General features: G+C 32.8%; 1 protein-coding gene across 1 annotated transcript in view; it reads left to right on the top strand.

Annotated features, from left to right (window-relative positions):
- The window catches only part of LOC148276539 (WD repeat-containing protein 47-like), a 208,206-nt gene extending 203,359 nt beyond the window's left edge, over positions 1–4,847 (top strand). The window contains exons 9-11 of the mRNA XM_088234116.1: positions 933–1,088; positions 1,683–1,902; positions 3,325–4,847. Coding sequence (XP_088090242.1) covers positions 933–1,088; positions 1,683–1,902; positions 3,325–3,470 — 522 coding nt within the window. The 3' untranslated portion in view covers positions 3,471–4,847. The remainder of the gene's footprint in view (positions 1–932; positions 1,089–1,682; positions 1,903–3,324) is intronic.
- The last annotated feature ends 8,610 nt before the right edge of the window (positions 4,848–13,457 follow it).

The following is a 13,457-nucleotide window of genomic DNA, read 5'->3' as shown; positions in this document are numbered from 1 at the left end:
TATTTAATATCATCAAGAATCACTAATGATTTAAAACATAATTTAAAATTATTGCCCCTTGACTAATGTTTTGATATAAGAAACAAATCAAAAATGCTTGTGTTTCAAATTCAGAAATTATTCTGAATATTTCTACAATGTTTCATTATATATGTGGTAAATATTGTTTTTGGCTCCTTTATTTAAAATATAAAAAATATTTTACACATTTTTGTGTTTTTGGTTAGAAGTGATATTGTCTGTGTCTAACTAAGAAGACATTTCCCCTACGTATTCAAATCACTGGGAATCAGTTCATAAAATGTGAAATTCAGACACAAAATAAAAATATTACAATTTAAAATAAAAAACACTAAATCGACTCCTTGGTTCAGACAGTAAATGTCACTAGTTTTTCCATACTTTCATTCTCTGTCGTAAACCAACACACGTGGGAATGTAATATTCAAACCATGCATATACACAGAATCGTTAAATACCATGGGCAAAACCTGTTATAAGTCCAAAAAAAATTATGCAGCAATAAATTATTTACCAAACAAGACGGACCACTTTTCTTTTTTTTTTTTTTAAATTTGAAGTAAAATTGTGAATTTTTCTCAATACTCCTTTCCCAATCCCAAACAATTTATTTTTTTACAAATTTACCGAGTTTTAAATAATTGAAAAAATTGCAAACATGGGGAATCAGATTAAACATTTTGTCACCTAAAAATACAAAGCTCTTTTGGCCAAATGACAAACTTGTATTTGACCCCATGACCCATCCTTTGGTTTGAATCCCGATCATGTAGGAGTGTACACATAAGTATATTGAGAAGTAAAATTATATAATATACTCTAAACTTGTTATTTGGAGACATCTTACTATGAACTGAAGAAATCGAATCCTTTTTTTAAATATGGATGAATGTTTTCCTTAACTTTTGCAGGCCCTTAGTGGTCACTCTGGACCAGTGCTGTCTCTGTGTAGTTGGGGAGGAGCATTGTTTGCCAGTGGATCTCAGGACCGGAGTGTTCGCCTTTGGGACCTCCGTACGGCTTCATGTATCGCTCTATTCACACCACCTACGGCCATCGGACCCAGGGTTAGTTAATTTTACTACCCAATCATCTACTTTTGCTGAATTTTATTGACCTTTGTTGATACAAAATATTTTAGTGTTTCTGATATGTCTGTACCACCGACGATATTTATTTTACAATACACCCATACCTTTCGAATTTCGAACTTTAAATTTTATTTGGCTTATTCATGTTCATTTTATTTATTGACTTCCGAAAGTTTAATTTAAATATTATGATTTTCATTCTCTTTCTGTCGATCATTTTGGTTGATTAAATTTATAGAAGAACTTCATTTGTGTCTAATTTTCAGTTTCGGCATCTTTTAAATATGCTTTTAAGAAATATTTGTCTTTATCGCGGTCCAGGGGATTGGAAGCATATGTCTCTACCAATCTCTGCCTTTCGGTTGATGTATGTAGTTTTAGAGTCGTTTCTATCGTATCTTAAATATACGTACATAAAAAGATAAAGAATATATGTCTTTTTTATGTAAATAAATAAATAGATATTTAGGGCATGTTTGAAAATTATGTAAAATGTTTCCCTCCGCACGGTTTTCAACCAATTATTTTGAACTTATACATTAAATAAAGTAAATGTGATGGTGTGTTCAGGGGTCCCCGGTTGGCAGCGTAAGTGTGGAGCCTTCGGGCCGCCTGCTGGTGTCAGGCCACGAGGACGCAGCGTGCGTGCTGTACGATGTGCGCGGCGCCCGCACGCTGCAGAGCTTCCGTCCCCACTCCCAGGACGTGCGCTCTGTGCGCTTCTCCCCGGCTGCCTACTACCTCCTCACCGCCAGCTACGACTCAAAACTGACGCTCACCGATCTGCAAGGTAAGCCAGCTATACATACAGAGATAGGCCATATGGTTTTAACCTGAATACTTTTAGTTCGCTTTTACGCATGCTTTTTTCAGTATTGCATATTCACTTTTATTATTATAATGGATAACTTATATAACGCGCCATTTTCATAATATAATGCTTCAAGGGCGCTTTACAAAGTGATAAATAAATTTAAATTAAACTTTTAAATTTGTAATTTAAGTAAAACAATTTATTTCGTTATCACATGCTACGGATTTATTCAAATGATTTAGAGAACAAGCGGGTTTTTAAGTTTTTTCCAAAAACATCACTTCACTTTCACAGCCTCACACCTCTGCTGGGAGAGCATTTGGGTTTTAAGTTTTTTCCAAAACATTACTTCACTTTCACAGCCTCACACCTCTGCTGGGAGTGCATTCCATGCCATAGGGCCTGCATCTGCAAATGCGCGCTCACAAAATTTAGTGCGCTGTTTGCTTACAGGTACAATAACTTTTCCTCTCGCTGTAGACGTAGCTGATCTAAGCGTAAGACGCTTGTCATCTAGCCCATCTGCAATGCATTTACACTCTTAGATACTCCGGAGCAGAGTTGTGGAGTGACTTATACATAAGCCAATAGGCTTTGTATTCCACCCCCTGTGGAAAATGTAGCATGTGTAATTCCCAAAATAGTGGAGTGATATGACAACATAGAGATTCCGAAAATAAGTCTCTCTGCGGCATTTAATAAAGACCGTAGCCGAGTCATTTTGTTCATTGGTAGACCTGCATAGATACCATTACAATAATCGACTCTAGACACTGCAAACGCATTTATTAAACGACAGGCGGCATCAACCGGCAAATTTTGGCGTATGAATTTAATTTGTCTTAGCTGATAGAAACATGAACTTATCGTTCTACTAATTTGAGCGTCAAGAGAGAGGTCAGAATTAAGGAAGACTCCCAGTAGTTTAACGGTGGGTAAAGCGATACTTCTTACATCGGTTAGTGCCGTATCCTGAATCAAATTATCGCTATCAATTTTATGAAGGTTTGATATATCTATACAATTAAAGTGTGAAAATAAGAATTATAGAAACTTTAAAAGCTTTTATTGCACCCTGTACTGTAGTATTGTCAATTTGCGATCAATTAAATACACATTTTTAGTACATTTACATTACTCTAGGTTCCCTATATGATAGTGGAGGAATACAGTGTTTGTTCCAAATAGGGACCGCAGCTATACTTCCCAAATCCCCCTTCGAAGAGAAGAAGAACATTGTAAATTGTAATACAAACAATGATACATAACCCCTATACATCTAGGAAACATTAAAATAAATCGCCTAATACGACACATACTCAAACAACGAAAGAGAAACAATACACATTCCAAAGCATTTAATGAACAACCGAATTTATTTTTTGATGGGCTTTGCAGGTGACCTGACCGTAGCCCTCCCCAGCGTAGTGGTGGGCCGCCACTCGGACAAAGCCATTTCCGGTCGCTGGCACCCGCGAGACTTCTCCTTCCTGTCCACATCTGCCGACCGCACAGCAACCCTCTGGGCGCTGCCGCCCGCCTAGGAACACACCTTACCGCACAAATAACCAACATCCTACTTGTAAAGTCGTCGCTTTGTTTAACCGCATAATTTAGCCTCTTTGTTTTAATGTCTTCAATCCTGTGTTAATTTTATTGTATAAATGTTATGTTAACTCCGAGAATGTTTAAATCAAAGTTTAGAGATATGGTATTGATACTAGATCATTTTGAATATATGGTGTGTATGCATCTGCCGATGAATAACTAAACTATTCCGTTTTATATAACTCCCAGAATGTTTCCCAAGTGTTATCAGTAATTATTATCAATATGATATAATCAATGTTCTTTAAAACAGCTAACTCGGTTGTGATTCTTTTCCTAGGTCAAATTTCATCCATAGCTATTATTCGTTCACACGCCGAATGAACATGCTGAAAAGCAATGAAATTTTCTCACATTTATTATTTATTACTTCATATTTCTATTTCGATCACACCATTTAGAAGATATGATACCTGTACGAACTGTAAGAATTAGATCTTTTTACTATTATTTGATTTAAATATCCCTCGGTTGAATCTTAACTGATTATGTTCTATATAGATTTTAAGATCTTTATTCGATTATTTCTTTATTTATATTTTAGAAACATCGATCTTATATGTTGCTTTTAAATTATTTTATGTGTCGTTTTGTAAATGTTTATTCCAAAAATGTTAAATCCCATATTTTTTTATTTTATAAATGTTGATTGGAATAGCATTATTAACGCAAGTTAAAAAAATATACCCAAAAAATAAATTGTAATTTACCTTTGCTTTTTGTTCTTCCATATTTTTTTTTTCTAAAACAGCATTTAATTTCTATATAAATTTATAAGACTGATGTTGAGCTTATTTATTTTACCATTTCGCAAATAAAATGTACTATTTTCTTTGCTTTGAAGGCATTTTTTATTTTGCCTCTTTATGAAAAATACTTTGTTTCATTTCTAAATTTCGTTACTTTTCAATTTAAACAAATTATAAATGTTAGTGAAATCAGTGAATGTTGTAAAATTGATGTCTGAATTCAGTGTGCTTCTTTAAAACTGTACATAAAATTTTCACCTAACAAATCTATTTTGTCTGCACTAAACATAGCTTTAGAAAGCCTACTAGTATTTTTTTATTTATCTCTTATACTGCATATTAAACTGACTCAAATTATAGGTATAGCAACTCAGTCAGAATGTATCAATATTATTTTTTATTTTTAATCTTGAAGTAGGGCACACGTAAACATCGGATTGACTTGAGCTTCCAACAATATGTCATACACTTCAGAATACATTTCCACTTATCTGGGACATTAACCTTGGTTATCTTTAACTAAAATTGGTTCTCACAACTTACATAATCAGAAAAAACAACAAATATTAATACATCCTGTTATGAAACAGAACAACTTATTATGATTAAAATATTTGCTAATCTATAATTTTGGTACAGGACAACAACAACAAACCATCACACCATTACGCCGTTTCCCCGTAAGTTTTTTCCAAATTTCCAAACCACCGCAGAGCTCCTTTCTTGATTTTGTCGAGAATGCTTGTCTCAGCCTTACATAATGTACGGATCTCAACATTTGTGCATCTATCGTACACAATTTAACACACATTCGCCTGAGAGATCGCATTTCGACAGCATTCAGCCTACTTTCATCCCTGTTTTTCCAAGTCCATACTTCGCTCCCATACATCAGGGACAGGACCAGGACTCTGTTGTGAACTGCCAATTTTGCCTCTCGTGACAAACATTTATTTGCCAAGGTCGATTTAAGTGCACCGTTCACTCTGTTCCCGGCACTCACTCTCCTTTCAATATCTTTCTCAGTCATTCCATCCCTAGTGAACATACTTCCCTAATACACAAATTCCTCTACTTGTTTTAGTATGGCTCCATTCACAGTGATTTCACATTTAGTCATACTTTCATTTCTTTCAAAAACTATCACATTCGATTTATCGACATTCATCAGCAAATCGCTTTTCTCGCATACATCGTAGACCTTTGTTAGCAAGAATTGCAGTTCCTCTTTGTTGTTAGCAAGGAGTACAGCATTGTCAGCATACAAAAGACAATTGACATTTAAATCACCCTTTTTTGCTCCTATTCTTAAGCCTTTCAGTTCTTTCATGCAGTTATCGATATACACGTTGAACAGCCATGGTGAGATAACACATCCCCGCTTCACTCCTTTATGAATGTCAAACCACGATGTGTATGATCCGTTTACCTTAACACACGCTGTGCTGTCTTTATACAGAGAAGCAATAGCACATGTTAGATTTCCGCTTACTCCGTACTCCGATAACACCTTCCATAATTTTTCTCTGTCAACTCTTATCAAATGCTTTTTGCAAATCGACAAATGCGCAGAAAAGCTTTTGTTTTTTAGCGAGAAATTTCTCTGTCATGTTTCGTAAAGCAAATATTTGATCCATACATCCTCTTCCATTCATAAAACCGCTCTGAATATCCCACACTCTATCTTTTGTAACTTTTCTTACTCTCTCAATCAGTATTCTTCCATACATTTTGCCAACAGCGCTCAAAAGGCTGATTGCTCTATAATTTCCACATTCTACTCTTGAACCTTTTCCCTTGTATAGAGGCGTAACAACAGCCCTTCTCCAGTCTGGAGGAGTGTATTCTTCCTCTAAACATCGGTTGAATAGTTTGTGCAGCCATACAAAAATTATTTCACCACCCGCCTTTATAAACTCTGTAGCAACATTATCAAAACCTTGCGCTTTTCCATTCTTCATATTTTTGGCAGCAATTCTTATTTCTTCCATTCTTATCTCTGTCGTACCATCATATGCATGTAAACTTACCTGAGGAGGTGCTGCAGTGCTTATATTTCCTGTATGGCTTTCATACACCTCCTCGAAGTATTCCTTCCATCATGTTTTTATTCCACTATCATTCGTCACCATTTTCCCATCTTTTCCTTTTATAGCTGTCATACATCCACTTTCATTACTGTTTCGGGAATTTTTCACCGCTTTCCAGAATATCTTTATATTTTCTTGGAAGTTCTCGGTCATTTTGATTCCCTCTCTTTCTTTCAACAATTTCTTTCGTTCACTCACACCTTGTTTACTTCACTCTCTTCTTACATTAATTAAATACGCTTTTTAATTCTGCATACCTACTACCAATCGCTTTATTCACTGTCAGCAGATTTAACCATGCTTCCTTCTTTTCTTGCACTATTTTTTTTATTCCATCGTCCCACCAAGCATCACCTTTCTTTCTTCCTTGTTTCGTTATACCGCATACTTCCATCGCAGATTCGCACATACCATTTTTCAAACATTCCCACATTGCATCAATACTCATATTTTCCACACATTCATCAATCAGTCTAAGATTTACGGCCCTTTCAAATTTATCTTTGATGCAATCATTTTGGAGTTTTTCAACTTTGACTCTAGAGGGCGCCTGCATTTTGCGGGTCTTGGACCGCCATCCTTGAAACAAAATTACTCTTGATACCACCAAGAAGTGATCTGTTTCCATTTCAGCTCCTCTGTACACCCGCGTGTCAACTGTCACAGGCTTCAATCTAGAGTCAATGACTACATAGTCGATAATAGATCTTTGATTGCCTCTCTCCCACGTATACTGGTGTATTTCCTTATGATCAAAGAACGTATTTGACACAAAAAGATTCCATTCCAGACAGACCTCTAGCAGTCTTCTTCCATTATCATTCTGATTTCCATCCCCGAACATGCCTAGGGCTGACTCCATCCCCTCTTTTTGAGTTCCCACCCACCCATTCAAATCTCCCGCAAGTATTACTCTCTCACTATCTTTTTTTCCATTCATTACATTCATCACACTTGTCCAAAACTTATCCTTCTCAGATTCGCAGTCGGAATTCACAGGAGTATATCCTATTATTACAATAATACCTGTCAATCCAATCTTGAATCTGACAAACATAAGTCTAGAACTTATAAAGACATACTCTTTCATACACTCTATCATTCTGGGCGATAGAAACGCGGCAACACCCTGGCAGGCTCTGTCTGTATCTTGGACACCCGACCTAAGAACCAGGGCGTCACCGTGTTCCATCGAACCGCTTCCCTTTTTCCAACTTTCCGTTATACATAATATATCTAAACATTTATTCCTCATCACATCACACAATTCATTCATTTTTTGGTACAGGAAAGACAACCAAACATCCATGTATAGACCACATAATGTTCAAAACATACATTTTTAATAACTGTTTTTTAAACTTTTGAAAAATTACTTACGGTTCTTATATCTGCAAGATTCCACTAATATATGGGGTAAAAACCCCTTTGCAATAAATACTCAATACTGATTGATGTTCCAAGCTATACTGCAACTTAAAAATGAAAGTTGTCGCTAACTATTGCACATAGTTATAAAGTCACATATTGATTGTGAAAGCAATAAAAAATCAATTTTCAATATTCATTTTCATGTATTTCTTCTGTATCATGTTTTTATTTTCTTCTTGTAATAATCCTATTGTTTGACAATCTAATAATTGGAAGTTTTGAAAATTCACAGTTTTATAGATGTTTATAAAAATCTTTTATAGTTGTTGAAATTATTTGTTATAAGCTTCTTAAAGAAAATTTTATTACAATTTCTTAACTTTAAAAACACATTTTAAAAAAGGCGTTTAATGAATCATAATTAATTTATTCAAGTTGTTGTGTTAATATACTGGTCCAGTTTTTGAAATATTTTTTATTTGAGCAGTTTTATAGATTTACTATCTTGTGCTAAATTTTAACAACGAAGATGTTTTAAATTTTTAAAAACATTATTGATAATTAACTTTAGGTTTTATATGCTGAAATTTTACTTGTGATTTTATTTTAAAAAAAATATTGTTTCCTTCTACATCTTGAGAAAAAATTGTCTTCCTGTGATAAAATTTTCATTCGAGTGATTTATTTTTTACCTTAACTTAGTACATAACCACTTATCTTTAGTGATGTACCTGTATTATTCTTATACATGCGTGTGTACTGTCTAATACAAAACACCTAATGGAAACATCACCAGTTTATTACATTTTGTTATAGAGATTACTGGACATCGAAGGCAGACAGTTTAAAAATGGTGCCATAGTTTAATGTTTGCCTCTCCTTCATACATTTATTTGTTTCCTTAAAAAAGCCAAGGTTGCTTTTTTTTTTTTAGTTAAACCTTTTCTCACAAATTAACATGCTTTAATACACCTTATAGTATTATAAAGGTTATTCTGAGACATAACTTTAAGTAACATTAGCTATATTAATCCAATTGAAAAATCAAGTGTTTTTTTATTTTTTATTTAATTTTGAACTCATATAAAACTTTGATGTCTATTAAAGTAAGATTTTTTTAAGTAATTGGCTGGATAGGCACTATTTTTTTTAAGTATCTTCCAAATATGATTACTAGTAGTGCTGTAACTTTACTTCTCAGATACCATTGATGATATTTGTTGCATTTCATTTTGTAATAATTACAATAGTTCAAGTTTTCTATGAAAAATTAGTATACATATGTAGTTTATGTAATCCACTCTGGCAAACTGCTACTTACAGTTATTTATGGCACTTAATTTTAAAGAATGGTCACAAATTATTATCTTTAGTAAATTCAGTTGATTTCTTGGTTTTCAAATGAATGGGCAGTCTGTAAAGTCTGTTATGTCATTGCTGTATTAGAACAAGTAATTACATAGTTACATGCATTATTATGTTGAGTAGATAGGTTTTTTTTTCAAATCCTAATTTTTATTTTACTTTTGCAGTTCGCTAATTCATTTTAAAATGCACTTCAGATTAAATCTAAACGTTTTCTCAGATACATGATTTTACTGTAATTAATAATACCTAAAGCTGTTCAATGTATGAACGATCTCACATAATTTTATTACTTCTTCCAAATTAAACTATAACCATAAACCGAGATATTGATTTATCAAATTATGAAAATGCATGACATTCTTGTGTACCTTTACAATGTTAAAATATTAAGTTTGTAAATCACTTGTTCTTACCTATTCTAATTTGTAAATAACATAGACGAGTATTTGAATGAATCTATTAATATTTTATATGAGAAATGAGAAGTTCACCAATAAAAAATATTTATGTAATAAAAAGTGTTGTTCATTTATATGATTCTCTATTTTCGTAATAATAGGGACAGCGAAAAGTATTTTTCTCTGTTTTTTGCACGCAAAGTGTGCTAGATATAGGTTTAGGATTGTTTTTTATCATTAAAGAGTTTGGTCACAATTACAATGACCGTTAAAAGTTTAATAAATGATTAATGCAGTGCCCTATGCACCATTAGTTGCGGAAAGGAAATGGCGATAAAATGTCAAACATGTTATGTTTTTATACTGGTAAAGCAATCATAATTACTGTCATAATAAATATTTGTGCTTTAGTTTTCTTAAATTTTACCATTAAGATGGGCATTGAATCACTTCATCTTGAAGTGTTTGCGTAAGTTAAAATTATCTTCATTTTTTTGTTCCCAAACCCTTTAGTGTTGCTATAAATTAGTATAATATATTATACATATGTTGCGAGTGGCGATTATACATTTAACATTTCTGTTTTAAATCTTGCTAATTTAATTAGATAATAATTTAACCAACTGTTTTATCTTATTTCTTATTTAATTTTAGGCATCAAGTGTATGTAATAAGATTTGTAATATGATTTGTTTATTTAATTCAGTATATTAAAATGTCTTTTAATGCGTAAAGTGTTTATTAAAAAAAGTGTTTATTAATTTCCTGTCTATTTGCGATTATTAATATATGTTCTGCGTTTATCTATGTGCGTATATAAATTGCCTTTTGTTTTTATGATTATATACTTTTATCCTGTCTGTAACAATATTGCTGTAAAGTTTTAAGTTCTTTATTAAACTTAATTATTATTGACTGTAAATTAATTATTTTTCCGGTGTTATTGTTAACTTTTTGCATTTCTAGTTAACCATTTTTTTTCCATTTCCTCTCTCCATAAATAATATTTTTTACTAAATACAATTAAGCCACTTTTATTATTTATTGTATAAATTACATACACATATTTTTAAACTGTGTATGTTATGTTATGATGTTACTGAAGTAATAATTAAATCATTTTTAGGCAGGCATAAACAATTTTCAATTTCCAAAGAGTAAAATCTTTGATTTCTTAATTTCTAAATAAAACAGTAATATTTTAGATTTAATGTGTTTGATAATTTGCTTAGTATTAATTTAGTGTATTTCTCCAGTTAATTTTATTCAGTATATAACATTTTAATATCATTATACTTGAATTTGCGAAAAATGCGAACAAAATGCTTTTATATAATTATTTCTTATAATATTTAAAAATCGCTAATGAGATCCATTTTGTTTTATATTTTTCAGCAGCTGTCTGTTAACAATTTTTTAAAATTAAAATATCAAAGTAATCTTCATTTTCTTAAAAATAACCATATATAAAAAGAATACATGCAAACAAGCTTGATTGAAGTAAGAATATTATTTAACATAAAAATGAACAAGATTTTGCTTTGATTTTTAAAAATACATAAACCACTTAATATTAATTTTAGTTATTCTTTTGTACTAACAATACCTATGTGGTTTGCAATAATTGGTCATGTTTTGGAATTAATTTTTCTTGAAAATTATTTTCCTAATTATATTTACCAAAATAAAGCACTAATATAAACATTGCTTGTTTTTGTGATTCCTATTACCCTTTTATGTTACCTCTGTTTACCAACTTAGTAGGAATAAGGAAGTTTAGTGGTTTTTATGTATTGTATTATCATCGCTATGATTTTTTAAAGTTTTATAATTTTGAAATTACTCCACCTGTGACATCACTAGTTGTAGTCGGTGAGTTGTCCTGTCATTTAAAAAGAGGACCACGTAAGTATGAAAACACGGTAAACATGGCTTCCCGGAAACCGGAAATATATGAAAACACACCAGTTTTGAAAAGCTGTTCACTAGAATTAGTAATGTTTCAAAGTAGTATTTTAATTATTTTAACTTCCTCGAAATTGCTGAAGCGCTCTGCAAGTCCCATTGATGCGAAGAGGTGATAATCAGATGGCGCCGAGTCAGGGGAGTATGGCGGGTGCTGAAGGATCTCCCATCCAAGCGGTTTCAAGGTGTCTTTCACTGGTTTTGCTGTGAGAGACGGCACATTGCCGTGTAACAAAATCACTTTGCCATGTCTTCTGGCCCATTCTAATTGTCTTTTAATCAATGCGTGATTTAAATGAATGCTTTGTTGGCGATAACGTTGTGCATTAACGGTTTCGCCGGGCTTCAAGAGTTCGTAATATACAGTATCGCTCTGGTCCCATCAGACACAAAACATGCTCTTCTTGCTGAAGCGATTTGACCTTGGTGTTGAAGGGCCTCGCCAGGTGACAGCCACGATTTTCTCCGCTTTGGGTTTTCAAAATAAATCAATTTTTGTCACCCGAAACAATTCGGTGGAAAAATGATTTTCTTTCGTGGCGTTGAAGCCACATTTCCCAAGTGACAATTTTCTGTTTACCGTTCATTCACATCGTGTGGCACCCATTTGCTGAGTTTACAACATTTACTATGGGAAATTGGATACAATAAATGTTTTCTTGTGCTCGGTAAAAATTGTACTACAAAGTTTCCTGAAAATGTAGGAAAAAAATAGTAAAAATGAATTACTTTGAACGACGTCATTAGTTTATATGAATCAACCAATGATAAGAAAGTTATGAAAGATTTCCAGTTTACTCGCCGTCAGTGGACCATTAGGCAGAACTGATAGAGAATAAGCGGAAGAGAACCTCTAACGTCATACGCGGAGTCATTTCAGAAATGCATTTTTTTTTGCTTAGTTTAGTATATTAACAAATAAAAAAAATTAAAAGAACCACTGAACCTAATTGTCCCTAATGACTTAGGATACCCTAATGCATACCCATGTACACAGGAATATTACTAGTTCATTATAAGAATATTGATTTGGTTTCTTCCTCGTGAAATATCTATAAATATGATAAAGATAATTTACCACTAGCAGCTATTAAGCTGATGCGTGTATATTAAATGTACATGGTTATTAAACATTATACATTGCTGTGTGCATCTAGTTAACATTAACTGAACTAGCACCAATCGCTTTCTCAGGAAGGCCATTCCATTTCTCCACAACTCTGTTTGTCAGGAAGTTCTTCCTGGGGTTGAATGAGAAGGAGACAGTGTTTAGTTTCAATGAATGACTTCTAAGATGGCGGTTTTCATTCACAGTGAACATTGATTTCAACTTGGGTACATTATATTGCTCAGTTAAGATTTTGAATGTTTCAATCGAGTCACCACGCTGCCTCCGCTCTTCCGGTGAACTTAACCCGAGCTCCCTTAAGCGGTCCTCGTAGGATTTATTTCTTAGAGAAACTACCATTTTAGTTGCTCTTCTCTGGTCTTTCTCCAACAACTCTTATGTCAGTATAATTCTGCAACTTTTCTAATTACAGATTTTTAGTAGCATTTCATCATGATCATAAAACCACAGATGTGGGGAAAATGCGACATAGACTTATTTTCAAATTTGATCTTGAAAAAAAATTATATTCCAGGGCCTCGATTATGAACGACCATCTTCATTGGTATATACTGAGACGGTATAAACTAATATCGATATTTATGTACGAAAGTGTGTATATTTGTATGAAAATTCAAAGTATCTTCATCAGTAACCGGTAATTGAACTTGTTTAGAAAAAAAAAATTGTAAATATATTATTTTTTTCATTCAGAAAACTTAATTTTATTTTGTAGATAAAATTGAAGATAAATTTTGACCAGGTTTGAAGAAAATAATGCATATATTGCTACAACAATGTTTGAGTATGTACAAATGCTTGCAGACTGGCTGGATTTCCTCCCTAGGGAGTTGTTCATATTTAAATTTATTTC

This window comes from Micrasema longulum, unplaced genomic scaffold, assembly GCF_059751315.1.
Source record: "Micrasema longulum isolate JH-2025_06_02 unplaced genomic scaffold, ASM5975131v1 h1tg001205l, whole genome shotgun sequence".
Taxonomy (NCBI): domain Eukaryota; kingdom Metazoa; phylum Arthropoda; class Insecta; order Trichoptera; family Brachycentridae; genus Micrasema; species Micrasema longulum.
The sequence above is the reverse complement of the archived record's forward strand: the minus strand, read 5'-3'. Positions and strand labels throughout refer to the sequence as shown.